The 20777-nt window shown below is 44.2% G+C and overlaps 1 protein-coding gene across 1 annotated transcript in view; it reads right to left on the reverse strand.

Moving 5' to 3' along the window:
• The window catches only part of KIAA1755 (KIAA1755 ortholog), a 49134-nt gene that overhangs the window by 23356 nt on the left and 5001 nt on the right, over positions 1–20777 (reverse strand). The window contains exons 2-9 of the mRNA XM_070744260.1: positions 18703–18831; positions 17003–17060; positions 13304–13501; positions 11332–12589; positions 9743–9934; positions 6358–6481; positions 1525–1618; positions 148–234 (exon numbers count right to left, since the gene is read on the reverse strand). Coding sequence (XP_070600361.1) covers positions 148–234; positions 1525–1618; positions 6358–6481; positions 9743–9934; positions 11332–12589; positions 13304–13501; positions 17003–17060; positions 18703–18831 — 2140 coding nt within the window. The remainder of the gene's footprint in view (positions 1–147; positions 235–1524; positions 1619–6357; positions 6482–9742; positions 9935–11331; positions 12590–13303; positions 13502–17002; positions 17061–18702; positions 18832–20777) is intronic.

The following is a 20777-nucleotide window of genomic DNA, read 5'->3' on the forward strand; positions in this document are numbered from 1 at the left end:
CAAAATGCATAAGCCACGCCCACAGTGTGGTAGGAAAAAATTTGGTAGCCCATCACTGAGTAGGTGTCTCCAACCTCAGCCACTTTAAGATGGGTGGACTTCAACTCCCAGAATTCCCTAGCACAGAAGTGGAGGAGCAGATCTTACCTGTAAGCCCAGGAACTTCTCCACCTGAGTGGTGGCCTCCTTCTCTGCCACCAGCAGGAGAACTTGGATGGATCCAGGGAAGGATTTCTGCAAGAAAGAAGAAACACCAGTGACTTTCTGTGGCTCGACTCCGTGGTTTCCTCCGCTCGCTGTGCGTGTGTATGCCGCACCTGTTGTGGCCCACCAGCAGCCCATGCAGCTGATAGAGGAACCTGTTCAAGAGGAGACCAGCTCACACAGCCATGGAGATGTTGCAAAGGTCGTAAGTGTGAAACACAGTCATAAGTCATAAGAACATAAGAAGAGCCATGCGGAATCAGGCCAAAGCCCATCGAGTCCAGCATTCTGTGTCACACAGTGGCCCACCAATTGTCCATGGGGATCTTGAGCAGAAAGAGAAGGCAGGACCCTCCCTTTCCCTTGACCCCCAACAAATGGGACCCAAGGGAATCCTGCCTGCCTCAACCAACATGGAGGCGGCACATGGACATCTGTTTCAATCACCACCTATGATACACTTAGCCTCCATGAATCTGTCTCATCCTGCCTTGAAGCTCTCCAGGTTGATAACTGTCACGACCACTTCTGGAAGGGAATTCCATCAACCAATTACCTTCTGGGTGAAGAAACAGTTCCCTTTATTTGTCCTCACTTTCTCACCTGTGAGCTTTAGGGAGGGCCCCCTCGTCCTAGCATTGTGTGAGAGAGAAAATAATTTTTCCCTATCCACCTTTTCTATCCCATGCAGGATTTTATACACTTCGATCAGTCACTTTGTTCAGTGCTGTTCAGTGCTTCGAACAGTCCCTAATCAATCCCTACTTTACAGTTGTAAACAATCCCTACTTGACGGTTGTAAGTCCAGGACCAGCTCTATCAAGACGGAATCCTGGTATCAAGGTTCCAGGTAGCATCCAAACTAAATCAGAATAAAAAGTCAAAGCCCTCCTCAAAGTCCCAATTTATTTACGGAGCCCTCCTGACACCCACACTGGGAAACTCGAATCTGGGCTTCCCACCCAGTTGAAAGTTCACATCCTTTATCCCCTCCACCTACAAACTGGTCACGTTGGCCACTTGGGTTGTGCCAGCGTGGCCATCCCTCCTTCCACTTCCGCCCAGGTGGGTGGGCAAAGGATGGCCTTGAACCCCCCGAAAGAATGCTTTGTGGCTGCATCTCATGGAAATCCCCCCTCCCATGTTCCCACAAACATCAGGCCTTCTATAGATAGTATGGCAAGCTGTTGATTCATCATCAACTTCTGCATCATCAACTTGACACCTGGAATCTATTTCCCATGGTGAGGAAACCCTCTATCCCCACCTGGACATAAGCAGTATGGATCTCCCCTATGGATCCCACCTACCCATAATTACCTGGAGGGATCCCAGGGCTGTGGGGAGCGTAGGAGGGGGTGCTTCCTTCCTGCCATCAATGAGGATGACCACCGCCTGGTCACTGGAACGCTTCCTGCACAGTGGAAAGAAACAGAGAGACATAATTTCTCGACTTGAGATGGACTTCATTGCTTCCTTTGTTGACCCTAAAGGTGCTTTTTTCAGGAGGCAATTGGACTTTTTTATTTCTTCTTTCAAAGATGTTTCCCTCCTCATCCAAGATGCCTCTTAGTAATAATAATAACAACAACAACAGAGTCGGAAGGGACCTTGGAGGTCTTCTAGTCCAACCCCCTGCTTAGACAGGAAACCCTACACTACTTCAGACAGATGGTTATCCAACATCTTCTTAAAAACTTCCAGCGTTGGAGCATCCACAATTTCTGGAGGCAACTTCTGTTCCCCTGATTAATTGTTCTGTCAGGCAATTTCTCCTTAGTTCTAAGTTGCTTCTCTCCTTGTTTAGTTTCCACCCATTGCTTCTTGTTCTACCCTCAGGTGCTTTGGAGAATAGCTTGACTCCTTCTTCTTTGTGGCAACCCCTGAGATACTGGAAGGCTGCTATCATGTCTCCCCTGGTCCTTCTTTTCCTTAAATTAACCATGCCCAGTCCCTGCAACGGCTCTTCATATGTTTCAGCCTCTAGTCCCCTAATCGTCTTTGTCACTCTTCTCTGCACTTTTTCTAGAGTCTCAATAACCTTTTTTGCATTGTGGCGACCAAACCTCAATGCAGTATTCTTCCAGGAATATCAACCCTTCCAATTCCCACCATCCTGTCAGAGCTGAAGAAGCTTCTACGATTAGAAGGGAAACATCTTCAAAAGAAAAAAAGAAAACCCAGTTGCCTCCTGAAAAAATGCACTTTTGGGTCAACCATGATTTAGATGACTGAGAATCCATGTTAGTACTCTGTACAAAACAGTTGGGTTTGCAATACATAAATAAGCTAACAATGAATCCTTGCATATATTTAAGTACTATAACTTTAAGTGGTATTAATTTAATTTAATTTAATTTAATTTAATTTAAATCTTTTTTAATTTTAATTTTAATTTAATTTAATTTATTTATAGGCTGCCCTACTCCTTCTGGACTCCAGGCGGCATACAACACATGAAAACAATATAATAAGAGTTTTTAATAACCCATAGAAATTTTTTTAAAAAAATCATTCAAAAAATAATAATTGGGACAACCCTGATTTTCTATCTCTGTTGAGTTTCCTTAGTGGTGTGTCCCCTCGGGGTCTTCTAGGACGGTTTCCTGTTTTCCCACTTTAACCAACAGGTGTAAGATTTCCTAGTGGTCTCCCATTCTTCTACAGACCAGGAGCAAGATTTAGGTTTGTTTGTTTTTTAAGATAGGCAAAATTGAGTCTGTGCTGCCCCCTGCTGTGCAGGAGGCAAACTAAGAATTGTTATTTAAAAAAAATTTGAATTTACGGAACTCAACAAGATGACCCTGGAATTCAACGATACGGAGGACTTGAGATTTTAGGCAGTGTGTGATGCATTTTATGATTGGTTAGCAAAGAGGAAATAAAAGGAAACTGTATATAGTGAATGTAAACAAGTTAAATATGTTTTAACATGTTAAAAAATGTGTGCAGCAGCTGCCAAAAAAGCCAACACAGTTCTAGGCTGCATTAACAGAGGGACAGAATCAAGATCACATGAAGTGTTAATACCACTTTATAAGGCCTTGGTGAGGCCACACTTGGAATACAGCATTCAGTTTTGGTCATCACGATGCAAAAAGGATGCTGAGACTCTAGAAAAAGTGCAGAGAAGAGCAACAAAGAGGATTAAGGGACTGGAGGCTAAAACATTTGAAGAACAGTTGCAGGAACTGGACATGGATAGTTGAATGAAAAGAAGGACCAGGGGAGACATGATAACAGTCTTTCAATATCTCAGGGGTTGCCACAAAGAAGACAGAGTCAAGCTATTCTCCAAAGCACCTGAGTGTAGGACAAGAAGCAATGGGTGGACACTAAACAAGGAGAGAAGCAACCTAGAACCAAGGAGGAATTTCCTGACAGTTAGAACAATTAACTAGTGGAACAGCCTGCCACTAGAAGTTGTGAATGCTCCAACACTGGGAGTTTTTCAGAAGATGTTGGATATCCATCTGTCTGAAGTGGTGTAGGGATTCCTGCCTAAGCAAGACCCCCAAGGTCCCTTCTAACTCTGTTGTTATTATAAACAGATATAGAATTGTATTGTTAAGAAAGTAAACAAGTAATGGGTGGAAAATAAAGACAGAGAATAAGATGATATTAACCAACTGTAAAATAGGAGATGATACGAATGGAGTTTGAGAGACAGGTCTTAAATAAAAGCCAAATGGAAACGGTGGATTTCTAGCACGGTAAGATAAACCTAAGAAAAAGGGCGAGCTGTCAAGATAGACCGCATGTCTTTGTCTTTTTTGCTTTTTCTTTTTATTTCCGTTTCTTTTGTCTTTCTGTGTAGATGTGTTAAGTAGTACTACAGTGATACCTTGTCTTACAAACTTAATTGGTTCCGGGACGAGGTTCTTAAGGTGAAAAGTGTGTAAGACGAAACAATGTTTCCCATAGGAATCAATGGAAAAGCGATTAATGCGTGCAAGCCCAAAATTCACCCCTTTTGCCAGCCGAAGCACCCGTTTTTGCACTGCTGGGATTTCCCTGAGGCTTCCCTCCATGGGAAACCCCAGCTCTGGACTTCTGTGTTTTTGCAATGCTGCAGGGGAATCCCAGCAGAGGAATCCCAGCATCGCAAAAAGGAGCACTTTGCTGGCAATGGAAGTCCGGAGGTGGGGTTTCCCAGCGAGGGGAGCATCAGTGAAATCGCAGCATCTCAAAAACACCGAAGTCCTTGAAACCCCACCTCCAGACCTCTGTGTTTTTGCAATGCTGCTATTTCACTGAGGCTCCCCTCGCTGGGAAACCCCACCTCTGGACTTCCATTACAAACCCCGGGTTTGTATCTCGAAAAGTTTGTATGACGAGGTGTTTGTAAGACGAGGTATCACTGTATATTTATAATGATTGATTATCTGATGTTTCTTTTAAAGGTATATACATTTAATAAAAATTATTTTTTAAAAAGAGGCTGATAAAGGGAATTTTTGCAGGAGGCAGCAAGGTGTGTGCGGGGGTGAATTTAGAACTTGAAGATGTTTCCCTTCTCATTCTAGAAGCTTCTTCAGCTCTGACTGGATGGCAAGGAATGGAAGGATTGATACACTTTGCAGACAGCTGGTCATTTGCATCCTTTTTGGAGGGTTGTGGAGGCCACTTGGAGGTGTTTCTATGTCCTCGGGGTCACCTGAGTGGTGCAAATGCATGTGGGGCCTTCTTCACATCTGCACATTTCTCACTGCATTGCACGAGGGTCGCCCAGAAAGTAAGCACCACATTCTTTTTCTCAGCCTACAGTAACGGTACAAATGCGAAACTTTAGATAGACATTATTTGAATTGTCAGGAGTGTGTGTGTAAATTTTGCATTTCTTCAGACAGATAGTGTAGCTGCAGCCTTGTTTTGAAATAGCGTCTGTAAGTGATGGACGTTACAAGCAGTGTGTCGTCATTGAATTTCTCACTGCAGAGAAAGAAACTGTTGGGAACATTCACAAACAGTTGATGGAGAATCTGCAGTCGACAGAAGTACGATTAGTCGCTGGGCATAGAGGGTGAAGCCATTAGAGGTGATTTGCACAGTGCTGAAATGACTTCTGCGGAGAGGGGCGGCATACAAATCTGATTAATAAATAATAAATAAATAAACTTCGTGAGCAGAACAACGAGTGGTACCGACAGAGCATACACGCCCTTGTGTCTCGCTGGAGGAAGGCCATAGAATGGGATGGAAATTACGGAGAAAAATAGGGAGTGTAGAAGAAACATCTTTCTTTCTTGTGTGTAAGTTTCATTGTGTTCAATAAATAATTGTTGAAGGGAAAAAATGTGGTGCATTACTTTCTGGGCAAGCCTCGTAGTAAAAAAAATAAATGAATAAGTAACACAAAGAAGTGTTGTTGAGTGTGATCACATGATTGTGCCAGGTAACCCAACCTGCAAAAAGTTTGGGCATAGGTAAGTCCCCTTTTTCAGGTCGGTCGTAACTCCAAAAGGTTGCTTAGCAACCAGTCATAAATCAAGGACCACTTAGGCAAGTTTGATACCTGTCCTTCTGCCGATGGTAGGACTTAATTAAATGAAGAGTAGGTGTCTCCAACCTCCAATTCTTTCTTGTGTGTAAGTTTCATTGTGTTCAATAAATAATTGAATGAGCCAGGGTGGCGCAGCAGGTAGAGTGCTGTACTGCAGGCCACTGAAGCTGACTGTAGATCTGAAGGTCAGCGGTTCAAATCTCATCACCGGCTCAAGGTTGACTCAGCCTTCCATCCTTCTGAGGTGGGTCAAATGAGGACCCGGATTGTGGGGGCAATAGGCTGGCTCTGTTAAGAAAAGCTATTGCTAACATGTTGTAAACCGCCCTGAGTCTAAAGAGAAGGGCGGCATAAAAATTGAATAAATAAATAATTGTTGAAGGAAAAAAATGTGGTGCATTACTTTCTGGGCGACCCTCGTACTCTCTACTCCAAGGATAAAACACCCAGACAGAAACGGAGCAATGTGGTGTATGCGCAGTACAATGCAGCGACACATGTGCAGATCTGTACATTGGGGAAAACAAAACAGCCGCTTCACAAACGCATGGCGCACCGTAGGAGAATGGCTGGGGTGGCAGGGAGGGGCTCCCACCGGTCTTTCCTCCCCCTCATCGTCTCGGCCTCCTTTCTTCCCCCGAACGGCTTACCTGGCCATGGAGCAAAGGCAGAGTAGAAGCTGTGCCACCTCTTTGGCGGAGATCCCAGGGTCCTGCCAGCTTCCTCCATTTTGGGGGACTTCAACCAGGGGCCTCCCGAGCTTGTCCACGCTGCCTGGAATTCCAGAAGGAGCTGTTATTACAGGGGGCTCTACATGGGGTTACCCTTGAAGAGTGTTCGGAGATTTCAGCTAGTCCAGAATACGGCCGTGCGAGCTGTTGTGGGTGCACCAAGGCACAACCACATCCCATCAACACTCCGTGGGCTGCAGTAGCTACCCATTAGTCTCCGGTCACAATTCAAGGTATTGGTCATCACATAGAAAGCCCTACATGGCTTAGGACCAGATTAGGTCCCACAGAGTTGTCCTTCTCCAGGTCCTAGAAGACCTCCAAGGTCCCTTCCAATTCCTCCACCATCTCCTCCTCCTCCTTATTATTATTATTATTATTATTATTATTATTATTATTATAGTACAACACAGCAAACGAGATCACTATGCTGGATTTCATATTTCATCACCAGTTGGGCGCTTCCCAAGCACCTAGGACTGCGTGATGTAGCGGCGAATTATGTTTGCCAATCCCAGTAAAGCGGCCTTTTGCAATTGACAGATGGAGATTATGTCAATTCCGATGGTTTTCAAATGTCCACTGAGATCCTTTGGCCCTGCGCCCAGCTTGCCAAGTACCACTGGGACCACTTTCACGGGCTTATGCCAGAGTCGTTGCAGCTCGATTTTTAGATTTTCGTATTTCACTAATTTCTCTAGCTGCTTCTCCTCAATTCTGCTGTCTCCTGGGATTGCGATGTCGATGATCCATACTTTCTTTTTCTCCACAATCAGGATTTCTGGTGTGTTATGCTTCGGAATTCGGTCAGTCGGAAGTCGGAAGTCCCACAGTAGTTTTGCCTGCTCTTTTTCAACCACTTTTTCAGGCTTATGATCCCACCAGTTCTTTGCCACTGGTAAATGGTAGTTCCGGCACAAGTTCCAGTGGATCATCTGTGCCACAGCATCATGTCTATGCTTGTGGTCAGTCTGTGCGATCTTTTTGCAGCAGCTGAGTATGTGATCGATTGTTTCATCTGTTCCTTTACAGAGTTTGCACTTTGTATCGTCTGTTGATTTTTCAATTCTGGCTTTGACAGCATTATTATTATTATTGTTGTTGTTGTTTTTTGTTGTTATTATCAATAATAATAATAAACATACATACATACATACATACATACATACATACATACATACATACATACATACATGAAGGTCTTGGCATATTCGTGTTTGTTCCCATGTAAGTTTCAGAGATTTCTGGCAACATTTTGACTCATCTATATATAGTCTCATCTTACAGAGACTCCCAGTTTACCAATGATTGTACATTTAGCTGCCTACAGTCCTCCAGGAGTTGGGCAGCATATAAATTAAATTAATAATAAATTAAATTAAATTAATGTAATAATTCACTGCACTTTGGAAGGGAGATCGTAGCAGGGATGAGATGAAAAGAATGCTTGGTTTGGAAAAATGCTCAGAGAAAACGCTTTCCTTAATTAAAACAATTAATCAGCGGAACAGCCTGCCTCCAGAAGTTGTGGGTGCTATATCACTGGAGGATTTTAAAGACGAGACGGGATAATCATTTGTCTGAAATGGCATAAGTTCTCCTGCTTCAGCTGGGGGTTGGACTAGATGACCTCCAAGGTCCCTTCCAATTCTGCTATTCTGTTAATTGTGCAAGCCCAGCTTTGAAAAGGGGGAGTTGAGTTCAATCGTTTTCTTTAGGGTTTCCTCTTATTTTCAAGGACTGCATTGTGCCACTAATACAACACTTTCACACCCAAAGCCTCCGAAAGAGGCCCTGTGTGCAATTACTCATGCCCTCATCACCTCGAGGCTCAACTACTGCAATGCTCTCTACATGGGGCTACCTTTGAAAAGTGTTCGGAAACTTCAGATCGTGCAGAACGCAGCTGCGAGAGCAATCATGGGCTTCCCTAAATATGCCCATGTTACACCAACACTCCGCAATCTGCATTGGTTGCTGATCAGTTTCCAGTCACAATTCAAAGTGTTGGTCATCACCTATAAAGCCCTTCATGGCACCGGACCAGAATATCTCCGGGACCGCCTTCTGCCGCATGAATCCCAGCAACCAGTCAGATCCCAGAGAGTGGGCCTCCTCCAGGTCCCGTCAACAAAGCAATGTCATTTTGCGGGGCCCAGGGGAAGAGCCTTCTCTGTGGCGGCCCCGGCCCTCTGGAACCAGCTGCCCCCAGAGATTAGAATTGCCCCCACCCTCCTTGCCTTTCGTAAACTCCTTAAAACCCACCTCTGTCATCAAGTGTGGGGGAACTGAGACATCTCCCCCTGCCTATGTAGTTCTAGTGCATGATATGACTATATGTATGTTTTTTATATTGGGGTTCCTTGTTTTTAGATTTTTAAATGTGTAATTGTTATCTTAAATTTTAATTATTAGATTTGTCAATATATATTGTTTTTGTCACTGTTGTGAGCCGCCGCGAGTCTGCGGAGAGGGGTCGCATACAAATCTAATTAATAATAATAATAATAATAATAATAATAATAATAATAATAATAATAATAATAATAATTTTATCCCCCAGCATGCAACACTATACAGCAGAGGTTTTCAAACTTGGTAAACGATGCTTCCTGGAGAATTCTGGGAGTGAAAGTCCCAAAGACTGAAAGTTGCCAAGTTTGAAGATCTAGACAGTTCCAATATATTTCTTTTAATTTATTTTTAACTCCACATCAATACATATGTGATTGTTTTTTTAAAAAGAACCTATAACCTATGTATTATAAAGTTGGATGCTTTTGTATGTTATGTTTTTGTTTGTATGTTTTCTTTTGTCTTTGTTTCTGTTGTTTTAAATGTAAATATTCAATAAAGGTATTTTTAAAATGATCTAAAATGACCCAAAGTGGTCACCTAACATCAAAAACGTCATCCAAAAAGCACCACAAAGAATGTTCTTTCTGCACCAACTTAGGAAGCTCAAACTGCCCAAGGAGCTGCTGATAGAATATTATATCTTTCCCTTTATATTTTTAATATAGTCCAACTTGGACAAGCTTAAGGTGATGGGTGAAGGTCAAGTCCCAGAATTCCCCAGCCAGCTACACTCGCTGGGGAATTCTGGGAGTTGAAGTCCACCTATCTTAAAACCCATCCAGGTTGAGAAACACTGATCCCAAAGAGATTGCCGGCTAATGATCTACTCCGCCCAAATCTTTTACGGATCAACTCTTGGGCCAACAACCCAACTGGACCAAAGCGTGAGATTTTGGCAGGAAAATGGTCTCTCGGACGATCCTTCCATGGTTTCGACTCAGATTACCTGGCAGACGGGCGATCCCCGAAGACAAAAGCTCGGAATTGAGCAGATCCCACAGGACCGACTCGGAGGGATTCGATCCCAAGACGAGTGACTCGTTGATCAGGTTGTCGGTGCTGGAGGGGGTCATGCCAACAGCGTCCAGAGTCAGGGGTCTTGAGAGGTCCCCAAATGCCATTTCAGTCGGACTGGAACCTGGGAGGGAAGGGAAGAGAAATTGACCTCATTTGTTTGTCCATCTGTCTGTCCATCCATCCATCCTTCCACATGCTATCCATCTCACGGGCAAGCAACTCTGGGCAGCTAAGAAACAATATTTTAATATTGTTTTTATACTATTATAAGCATTATATTGGATTTTTTTTTATAATAGAAGATTGAAACATAGAAGATTCTGCAACATAGAAAACCTCAGATTGTGCCCCCTGCCAGAGAGCAATTGGAGGAGATTGCAGTTCGGATTCTGGAGGACATCAACTTGGGGAAACATAGAAACATAGAAGATTGATGGCAGAAAAAGACCTCCTGGTCCATCTAGTCTGCCCTTATACTATTTCCTGCATTTTATCTTAGGATGGATCTATGTTTATCCCAGGCATGTTTCAATTCAGCAACCACACTTGCTGGATGTTTGTTCCAAGCATCTACTCCTCTTTTAGTAAAATAATATTTTCTCACATAGCTTCTGATCTTTCCCCCAACTCACTTCAGATTGTGTCCCCTTGTTCTTGTGTTCACTTTCCTAGTAAAAACACTTCCCTCCTGGACATTATATAACCCTTTAACACATTTAAAAGTTTCTATCATGTCCCCCCTTTCCCTTCTGTCCTCCAGACTATACAGATTGAGTTCATGAAGTCTTTCCTGATAAGTTTTAGGCTTCAGACCTTCCACCATTTTTGTAGCCCGTCTTTGGACCCCTTCAATTTTGTCAATATCTTTTTGTAGGTGAGGTCTCCAGAACTGAACACAGTATTCCAAATGTGGTCTCACCAGCACTCTATATAGCAGGATCACTATCTCCCTCTTCCTGCTTGTTATACCTCTAGCTATGCATCCAAGCATCCTCCTCGCTTTCCCTACTGCCTGACCACACTATTCACCCATTTTGAGACTGTCGGAAATCACTACCCCTAACACAGAACTGCCAATACAATACTCAGATTGAGGATTCCTTTTCCCCAAGTGCATTATTTTACATTTGGAAACATTAAACTGCAGTTTCCATTGATTTGACCACTATTCTAGTAAAGCTAAATCACTTACGATATTACAGACGCCTCCAGGAATATCAACCCTATTGCACACTTTAGAGTCATTGGCAAACAGGCAAACCTTCCCCACCAAACCTTCCCTTATGTCACTCACAAACATATTAAAAAGATAAGGCCCAGAACAGACCCTTGTGGCACTGTTTGTAACCAGTCTCTGCTCAGAATACTCGCCATCTAAAAAATAATATTTTTTTAAAGAAAAGTTCATAAAATGGGGAGAAACCCACTTAACGACCATCTTGGTTAGCAATGGGAATCTGAGGCTCAATTTCAGCCAACTGCCTTATTATAAACCCAGTTTGATTCCTGACCTCTTACCCTTTCCAGCTACCGACTTTGCTCTGGCTGCTTTGGGAGAGGAGACCATCAACGTTTTCTTCCGAAGCCCTTCGGGACCCTTGCCAGCTTTTTCCGGGGAGCTAGACCCCTCCCCAGAAGAGGCCGAGGGACGGTGGCCTTTCAGAAAGGAAAATTTACTGCCGGCTGCGGGACCTTCGGCTGGAGACTTCGCCGGTTTCGTCACCCCCAGCCTGGGATTTTCCTCCATTTTCCTGTCCTTGTCAGGGTGTTCCAAGGGGCACGGTGAGATCATCTGGCCTGACCCTTCGTCCGGCTGGGCCTCCACCTCCTCCGAAGAGGGTGCCGCTTGCGTCAAATCCATTTCCTCCAAGATGGCCGCCATCAGCCCCGAATTGAAGCTGATGGGATTCTGCAGAGCGGCCATGTAGGAGTCGCGGTAACGACACCGCGGCTCGTGGATCTTGGCGTCCGGGCTCATTTTCCTTCTCAGACACGGGGTACAAGGACCTTCCTCCAGATCCTCTCCCTTCCCACAATCCCAAGCCACCCCGTGAGGTCCAATCTCCTCATCGGGCTGAAGCAGCAGCGCCTTCCCAGCTTCCGGTGCAAGGCGACGAGCGACCGCCGCTGGAGAAGGCGGCTCAACGTTTGAAGATTCTTCCGAGAAGTCCACCAGGTTGACGTACTCGCCTTCCAGGTTCTCGCTGATGATGTCGCAGAGGCTGGGCACCACGAAGAGGGTGGATTTCTTCCACGATCCTTGGTCCACCTTGATGAGTCCGGGATACTTCGCTGGAGATGTTTGGGAGACCTGGTCTCCACCGCTGGGTTGGCTTGGAGACTCAGCATTCAACCTGCCCTGGGTCTCAAGGTGGACGGAGTCCTTCTCCATAGGATGCTCCGCTTTGGGGAGTTGGACAAACTCTGGGGTGGCGATTTTATTCCAGGGGACAGGGACAATCCCGTTGCCGGTGGCCACCAGACAGGTGTGTAAGGTGGGCCGTTCCAGGTCTCGGTTGATGTCCTCCAGCCAAGCTTCAGTGAAGAGCCAAGAGCAAGCGGTGTCAGGGATGGGGATCTTCTCGGCGGTGGTCAAATCCTTGGAGAGACATTTCACCACGAGGCAGGCTGACTGCTCCCCACAAGGCTCAGCTTGGAGGTAAAAGTCTCCCGGACGGAGCAGGAGAGGGTTCAAGGGGCTGAGATGGACGGTCACCTTCTCATGGAGGCACAAGGGCCAGCCTTCGTGCAGGAAGACACGGCCGGAGTAGGGAGCCTGAGAAGGAGAAAGAGAAGCCATGGACTGAAACCGTTAAATTCTCTGAAACTTTGTTTTTTGTATATATTTACTGATGATGCACTGATAATGTTACCTAGTGTGGTAGTGAGATATCTGTAAGCATATAACCAAGCTTAGAGACCACCGAGGACCCCATAGTTCTCCTCCTACTCTTTTTCTTCCTCCTCTTCCTCCTCCTCCTCCACCTCTTCCTCCTCTCCCTCCTCCTCCTCTCTGCAAATCCCATTCCTTTCTAGCACCGATGACGTTACCTAGACGTGGTAGTGAGATATCTGTAAGCATACAACCAAGTTCAGAGACCACCAAGGATCCCATAGTTCTCCTCGTCTTCCTCCTCTTCCTCTTCTTCTTCCTCCTCTTCCTCCCCCTCTTCCTCCTCTTCTTCTTCCTCCTGCTCCTCCTCTTCCTCCTTCTCCTCCCCGCAAACTCCACTCCTTTCTAGAACTGATGATATTACCTGGACGTGGTAGTGAGATATCTGTAAGCATACAACCAAGCTCAAAGACCACCAAGGATCCCATAGTCCTCCTCCTCTTCCTCTTCCTCCTCCTCTTTCTCCTCCACTTCCTCCTCCTCCTCCTCCTCCTCCTCCTCCTCCTCCTCCCCTCTGCAAACCTCACTCCCTTGCAGCACGGATGGGGAATTCCGGGTGTTGAATCCCACCCATCTTCAAGTTGCAAAGTTACTCACGCAGGCAGCCTGTCGGATGTGCTCCAGGAGGCGCTTGAGAGGGATGAGGAAGTCCAGGAGGCAGCAGAGCCCATCCCCGTGGTACTTGGACTCCAGGACCCGGAAGAGCTGGCTCAGCACCGTGGGAGCTGTGGCCTCGAAGGGAGGGAAGAGCCCGGACAAAGTGTTCTGCACAGCGGCATCCAGAGATTGGGGGTCCTGCCATGGGGTGTCCAGAGTCGTTAATTATGAGATGGGTAGCATGGACATTTAATCAATAAATCAGTTGGTCCAATAATTGCAATGTCTGTTGTGTTGACACTTAGAAACATAGAAACATAGAAGACTGACAGCAGAAAAAGACCTCGTGGTCCATCTGCCCTTATACTATTTCCTGTATTTTATCTTACAATGGATCTATGTTTATCCCAGGCATGTTTAAATTCAGTTACTGTGGATTTACCAACCACGTCTGCTGGAAGTTTGTTCCAAGGATCTACTACTCTTTCAGTAAAATTTCGGCCCTCTCTTTCCCTGAACTGGGGTTGTATCAGCCACACCACTGTGGGTGTCTTCAAAGTTTTAACGTAATTTTGTTTATTGCATTGAACTTTATACCATCCGGTCTAACAGCCTCAAAACATACAACTTAAATGGCCAACACAAATAACCTAAAACTATAAAATCGATGAGTAACAGTTGCGGGCAGCAATGAACTCAAAACCACCTAATGGTCAATATTAAGATCATCATAACAGGCCTTGCAAAAATATCCTGAGCGTTGGAGGGCAAGAAGGCCCCAAGAAATGGGGAGAATGTTACCTGGCTCCCCCCCAAAGGAAGCATTGTCTGTAGCCCCCACCCCAATTTTCCCAAGCATTTCCTAAGACAATATTTGCCATGTCTAGAGTGGACTTCAACTCCCAGAATTCCTCAGCCTGGCCAATGTTTCTCAGCCTTGGGAACGTGACGATGGGTGGAATTCTGGGAGTTGAAGTCCACCATCTCCAGGTTGCCAAGGCTGAGAAATACTGGTCTGGCTGGGGAATTCTGGGAGTTGAAGTCCACCCATCTCAAGTTGTTCAACTTGAGAACTACCACGGTAGACGTAGGCTGCCCCTTTCCCCCCATAAAATACATTATCACAGCATCCTTGGGGATTAAAATAGTGATCTCTTGCCAACACAGATTCCGGATCCTGCCTCTTGGGTGCACTAAGCTCTAATTCAAGGTTGGGAGGCCACCAAGTGATCCTTCCAGCTTTTCAAATGCACAGAACTACCCTTTTCTTGGATCTACTGCTGCAATTCCTCAGGTTGTGTACCAAACCTTAGACTTTTGCAACTCTTTAATACTCCCGAGCTGTCAATCTGGAGGTTAGTACCCCAGATCTGGTTGTCTCTAAGCCTCCCCAGTTGATCATTTCAGAATTACAAAATAACAGAGTTGGAAGGGACCTTGGAGGTCCTCTAGTCCAACTCCCTGCTTAGGCAGGAAACCCTAGACTATTTCAGACAGATGGTTATCCAACACCTTCTTAAAAACATCCGGTGTTGGAGCATTCACAACTTCTGGAGGCAAGCCGTTCCACTGGTTAAATGTTCTATAACTGTCAGGAAATTTCTCCTTAGTTCTAAGTTGCTTCTGTCCTTGTTTAGTTTTCCCCCATTGCTTCTTGTTCTACTCTCAGGTGCTTTAGAGAATATCTTGACTCCCTCTTCTTTGTGGCAGCCCCTGAGATCTTGGAAGTCTGCTATCATGTCTCCCCTGGTCCTTCTTTTCATTCAACTAGCCAGGCCCAGTCCCTGCAACTGTTCTTCGTATGTTTTAGCCTCCATTCCCCTAATCCTCTTTGTTGCTCTTCTCTGCACACTTTCTAGAGTCTCTACATCCTTTCTGTATCGTTATTAACAGAGCCATGTTGGATACGAACTGTAGTCAATCCGATACTAACTTTTCCTAAAGTTCTCCCCCCAAGTGAAGATTCATCCCTCGTCCCCACACCCACAAGTTCATAATGTGGACCACTCTGGGACCAATCCTCCCCTGTACTTCCGGCTGGTGCTGATCAAAGGATGACCTTGAGTCCTCTGGAAAGAATGTGTTGTGGCTAGTATCTTCCCCTCTCATGCAACCACCCCTCCCCAATTCCCACAGTACTCTTCTACTTGTGGCAGGCCAAAGTCTCCAACTCCAAACCATGGCTTCGAGAGAGAACTTGTCCAACCAGTTTTTCCACTCCACCTTCCTTTGGTCCCTATGGCTGCAGCTGAAAGCCACCCACCCCTCCCCTCCTTTGGCCGGTCCCCGGAGTGGGGAGGGAATGGGGATTTTTGCAATATCCTTCCCCTGCCGTGGCTACTAAGCCATGCACACGCAAGTGGTAGGGGGAAAAAATTGATTTTCACCACAGGGGGGGGGGCATTTATTTGCCCCAACTCAGGAAGCTCAAACTGCCCAAGGAGCAGCTGATAATAATTCTACAGAGTCTGTAGAATAGAATAAAGAGAGCGCTGGTGAGACCCCATTGGGAATACTGTGTTCAGTTCTGGAGACCTCACCTACAAAAAGATGTTGACAAAATTGAAGGGGTCCAAAGATGGGCTACAAGAATGGTGGAAGGTCCCAAGCCTAAAACCTATCAGGAAAGACTTCATGAACTCAATCTGTATAGTCTGGAGGACAGAAGGAAAAGGGGGGACATGATCAAAACATTTAAATATGTTAAAGGGTTAAAGAAGGTCCAGGAGGGAAGTGTTTTTAATAGGAAAGTGAACACAAGAACAAGGGGACACAATCTGAAGTTAGTTGGGGGAAAGATCAAAAGCAACATGAGAAAATATTATTTTACTGAAAGAGTAGTAGATCCTTGGAACAAACTTCCAGCAGACATGGTTGGTAAATCCACAGGAACTGAATGTAAACATGCCTGGCATAAACATAGATCCACCCTAAGATAAAATAAAGAAAATAGTATAAGGGCAGACTAGATGGATCATGAAGTCCTTTTCTGCCATCAGTCTTCTATGTTTCTATGTCATCTGTCAACTGTCTGCTTTGGTTCTGCAACCCAACAAGACGGACACAGACTTCAGAGGAGAATCAGAACTGCAGAAAAAACAATGGCTGCCAACCTGCCTTCCACTGAGGACCTGTAGACTGCACGGGTCAAAAAGAAGGTTGTAAAATTATTTACTGACCCCTCGCATCTTGGACACAAACTGTTCCAACTCTGATTCTCAAAACATCGTTACAGAGCACTGCACACCAAGACAACTAGACCCAAGAACAGTTTGTTTCCCAAACGCCATCACTCTGCTAAACAAATAATCCTCTCCACACTGTCTATTTACTAAGTCTGCCCTGGTATTACTACTATTTTTTTCTCATCATTCCTATGACCCATTTCCTCCCACTAATGACTGTATGACTGTCACTTGTTGCTTGTATTGTTAAGATTTTTATGAATATTGATTGTTTCCTGGTTACTTATTTGAACCCTGTGACAATCATTAACTGTTGTACTTAATGGGAGAATACTAGAAGTTGAGGTCCAGACATTGCAATTGTTGGGAATGAGAAATTCTCTTCTAATATATATTTTTTTCTTTTCCGGGGTTTTTTTTCTGCAAGGATGTTTTTGCTACAGGCAAAATAAAAAATACAGTTTCCATCTCAGCTGCTCCTACCTGAGACGGGAGGGGGGGAGGCGTGGCTCACTTTGCAAACAATTGAAAACGTCCGGCAGAGCAAAGCACGTGGGGGAATCTGGCTGGTTCTGGTGACCGCAGACACGGGCTAAATCATATCTCAGTCTGCCCAGAGGTGAAAACATAGGAGCGGAGTCTTGATTTGCAGCTTATCTTGGTTATTTTTTTTAAAGTTTTTTATTGAAGATAAATATTTTTTAAAAAATATTTAAAACATTACCGTTCAAGACAGACAAAACAGAAAGAAACACAAAATACATATAAACTTTTATATCACTTTTTTGCAGGGTGATTTGCTTCGATGTCTCTCTCTCTCTCTCTTACACACACACACACACACAAAAACACAAACACACATATTATTTTTTGTATATTGAAGGAGCATCACAGCTTCCTTTTTGCCTCTCGGCACCACCAGGGACCATATTCCAAGGCAGACAACTTATAGCCGACAACTATAATCTATAAGTGTAACATATTTTGCTGATAATGAAAAGGAAGATCTATTTAGAATAGGAAAGAAAAGAATAGAACGGAATGGGATGGAAAGGGATAGAATAGAATAGAATAGAATAGAATGGGGTGGGGTGGGGTAGAGTGGAATAGAATAGAATAGAATAGAAATTTTTATTGGCAAAGTGTGATTGGACGCACAAGGAATTTGTCTTTGGTCTCCTGGTCCATCTAGTCTGCCCTTCTACTATTTCCTGTATTTTATCTTAGGATGGATCTATGTTTATCCCAGGCATGTTTAAATGCAGCTACTGTGGATTGACCAACCACGTCTGCTGGAAGTTTGTTCTAAGCATCTACTACTCTTTCAGTAAAATAATATTTTCTCAGGTGGCTTTTGATCTTTCCCCCAACTAACTTCAGATTGTGTCCCCTTGTTCTTGTGTTCACTTTCCTATTAAAAACACTTCCCTCCTGGACCTTATTTAACCCTTTCACATATTGAAATGTTTCGATCATGTCCCCCCTTTTCCTTCTGTCCTCCAGACTATACAGATGGAGTTCATGAAGTCTTTCCTGATACATTTTATGCTTAAGACCTTCCACCGTTTTTGTAACACATCTTTGGACCCCTTCAATTTTATCAATGTCTTTTTGTAGGTGAGGTCTCCAGAACCTTGACCTATAGCAGATGCTACTCTTGTAGTAGAAGGTCAGAGTCTGAATTTAGCTCTCCTTGGCGCTTGGGGGATGGCAAGGGGCATACCAGGGCCCTGCAAAAGAGGTGGGGGAGTGGGCATGGAGGACAGACTCCCCCCCAGCAGGTGCCAGCCTGGTGCCGATGCCAAGGTCACTCGCCAGTCCCAACAAAGCCGAGGCTGCGAACTATTCCAGCCTTGTGACTTTTAATCCTGGGCAGATACTCCCAGGATAACACTGGGAGCTATTTTTAAAACCTTTTGCAAAGGCTTAGAGAGCTTTGGAGGAGTTGTTTACACAGACCCCAAATTAAAATCATCTGCCAAGGGAGGGCTGGAGGACCAGGCGAGGGGGAAACTCCCAAATTTTTCCCAGCATTGATTACACTGGGGAACAATTTGCAACTCAACTTCTGTTGAGTTTGATTTTTTTGAGCTTTTTTGTTATTAATTAGGCATGCTGGTTTCAAAACTGTAGTCCGTTTTCTTTTATCGTGTCTCTACACCTTTATATAAAATAGTTAATTAGGCAACATGAGCATCAAATTGCATTTTTTACATAGTCATCTTGCTAACTTCCCGGAAAATCTTGGTGCAGTCAGTGATGAGCAGGGTGAGCGAATCCACCAAGATTTGAAGGTCATGGAGGCAGGGGCTGAAGTTGATGGGATGGACATAGGATGTCTGACTATTGTTGGAGCATCAAACAAGAATGTCCAGAGATTAAACACTCCAGAAAAAGCTATATTTTATGGGCTATGCTTAGGTTGTGTTTTATTATTATTATTATTATTATTATTATTATTATTATTATTATTATGTCAATACAACACAGCAAACGAGATCACTTTGCTGGATTTCGTATTTCATCACCAGTCGGGTGCTTTTGCGGCCTTTTGCAATTGACAGATGGAGATTTTGTCAATTCCGATGGTTTTCAAATGTCCGCTGAGATCCTTTGGCCCTGCGCCCAGCATGCCAAGGACCACTGGGACCACTTCCACGAGCTTATGCCAGAGTCATTGCAGCTCGATTTTTAGATCTTCGTATTTCACTCATTTCTCTAGCTGCTTCTCCTCAATTCTGCTGTCTCCTGGGATTGCGATGTCGATGATCCATGCTTTCTTTTTCTCCACGATCACAATGTCTGGTGTGTTATGCTTCAGAATTCGGTCAGTCTGAAGTCGGAAGTCCCACAGTAGTTTTGCTTGCTCGTTTTCGACCACTTTTTCAGGCTTATGATCCCACCAGTTCTTTGCCACTGGGAAATGGTAGTTCCGGCACAAGTTCCAGCTGTTGTTGTTGTTGTTGTTGTTGTTGTTATTATTATTATTATTATTATTATTATTATTATTATTATTGTGGGTTCCAGGCAGATGAGCTGTATTCAAGGATTGGTCTGGCGAAAGTTTTGTATGCTCTGGTTAGTAGTGGGAACTCATTGAAGCCCACCTCTCAACATTAAACTGGAAAAATCTATTCTCTGAATGCTACACTGCTGATGACCTCTACAACACATTCCTACTTGAAATGAAAATTATCATCAGACTTCATGTACCTCTAACACGTACCATAAACAAAAAATAATAATCTCCCCATCTCAATAAGAAAATTACAAACAAGAAAAAAATCTCTCTGGAGGAAAAACAAAAAAGGACAAGTTTCCAACTTCAAAAGCCGATATAAAAGCATTTGCAATCAAATAAAAGCAGAATGCCTTAACTACTACAGCAAACAAGAGGAAAACCTCCTACGCACCAAATCTAATAGAGCTTTCTACAACTTTGTCAACAATAAACTCAAAGACTCTAGACCTATCCCACCTCTCAAAGGACCCAACAACAAAGAATACCACGATGATTCATCCAAAGCCAACCTCCTCAACTCTTTCTTTGGCTCTGTCTTTGTTAACAGCAATGGCTCATCCCCCAATTTCATCAATCACACCTCAAATTCCCTCAATGACCTAACCCAAGTAGACTTCACTGAAGACCAAGTTGAAAAAGCATTATGTGACCTTAAACCTTCTCTATCAGTCGGACCAGATGGTCTATGTGCTTACTTCCTAAAAAAGCTCTCTTCTGCCATAGCTGAACCACTAAGCATAATTTTCGAAAAATCCTTCAGAACCAGCACACTTCCTAAGCTATGGTCGAAAGCAATGGTCATCCCCATCTTCAAAAAAGGAGACCCCTCTCTTGTCAATAACTACAGACCAATTTCACTATGCTGCGTCCCATGCAAAGTCATGGAATCAATTATAAGTAAATCAATTACTCTCCATTTAGAAACTAATAATTTGCTCTCTAACAAACAATTTGGTTTCAGAAAAAAACTATCCTGCAACCTGCAGCTCCTCCACTGCAAAAATATATGGACAACTCATCTAGATCAAGGGAAATCTATAGATGCAATTTATATCGACTTCTGCAAAGCCTTTGATTCAGTGGTCCACGACAAACTACTCCTAAAACTCAAATCCAATGGCATCTCAGGATCCCTCCACAGATGGATTACAGCATTCCTGTCAAACAGACAAGTGGTCAAAATAGGAAGCACCATATCCACCCCCGTCCCTGTTAAAAGCGGTGTTCCCCAAGGTAGTGTACTGGGACCAACGCTCTTCATTCTCTA

This window comes from Erythrolamprus reginae, chromosome 3 (assembly GCF_031021105.1).
Source record: "Erythrolamprus reginae isolate rEryReg1 chromosome 3, rEryReg1.hap1, whole genome shotgun sequence".
NCBI lineage: Eukaryota > Metazoa > Chordata > Lepidosauria > Squamata > Dipsadidae > Erythrolamprus > Erythrolamprus reginae.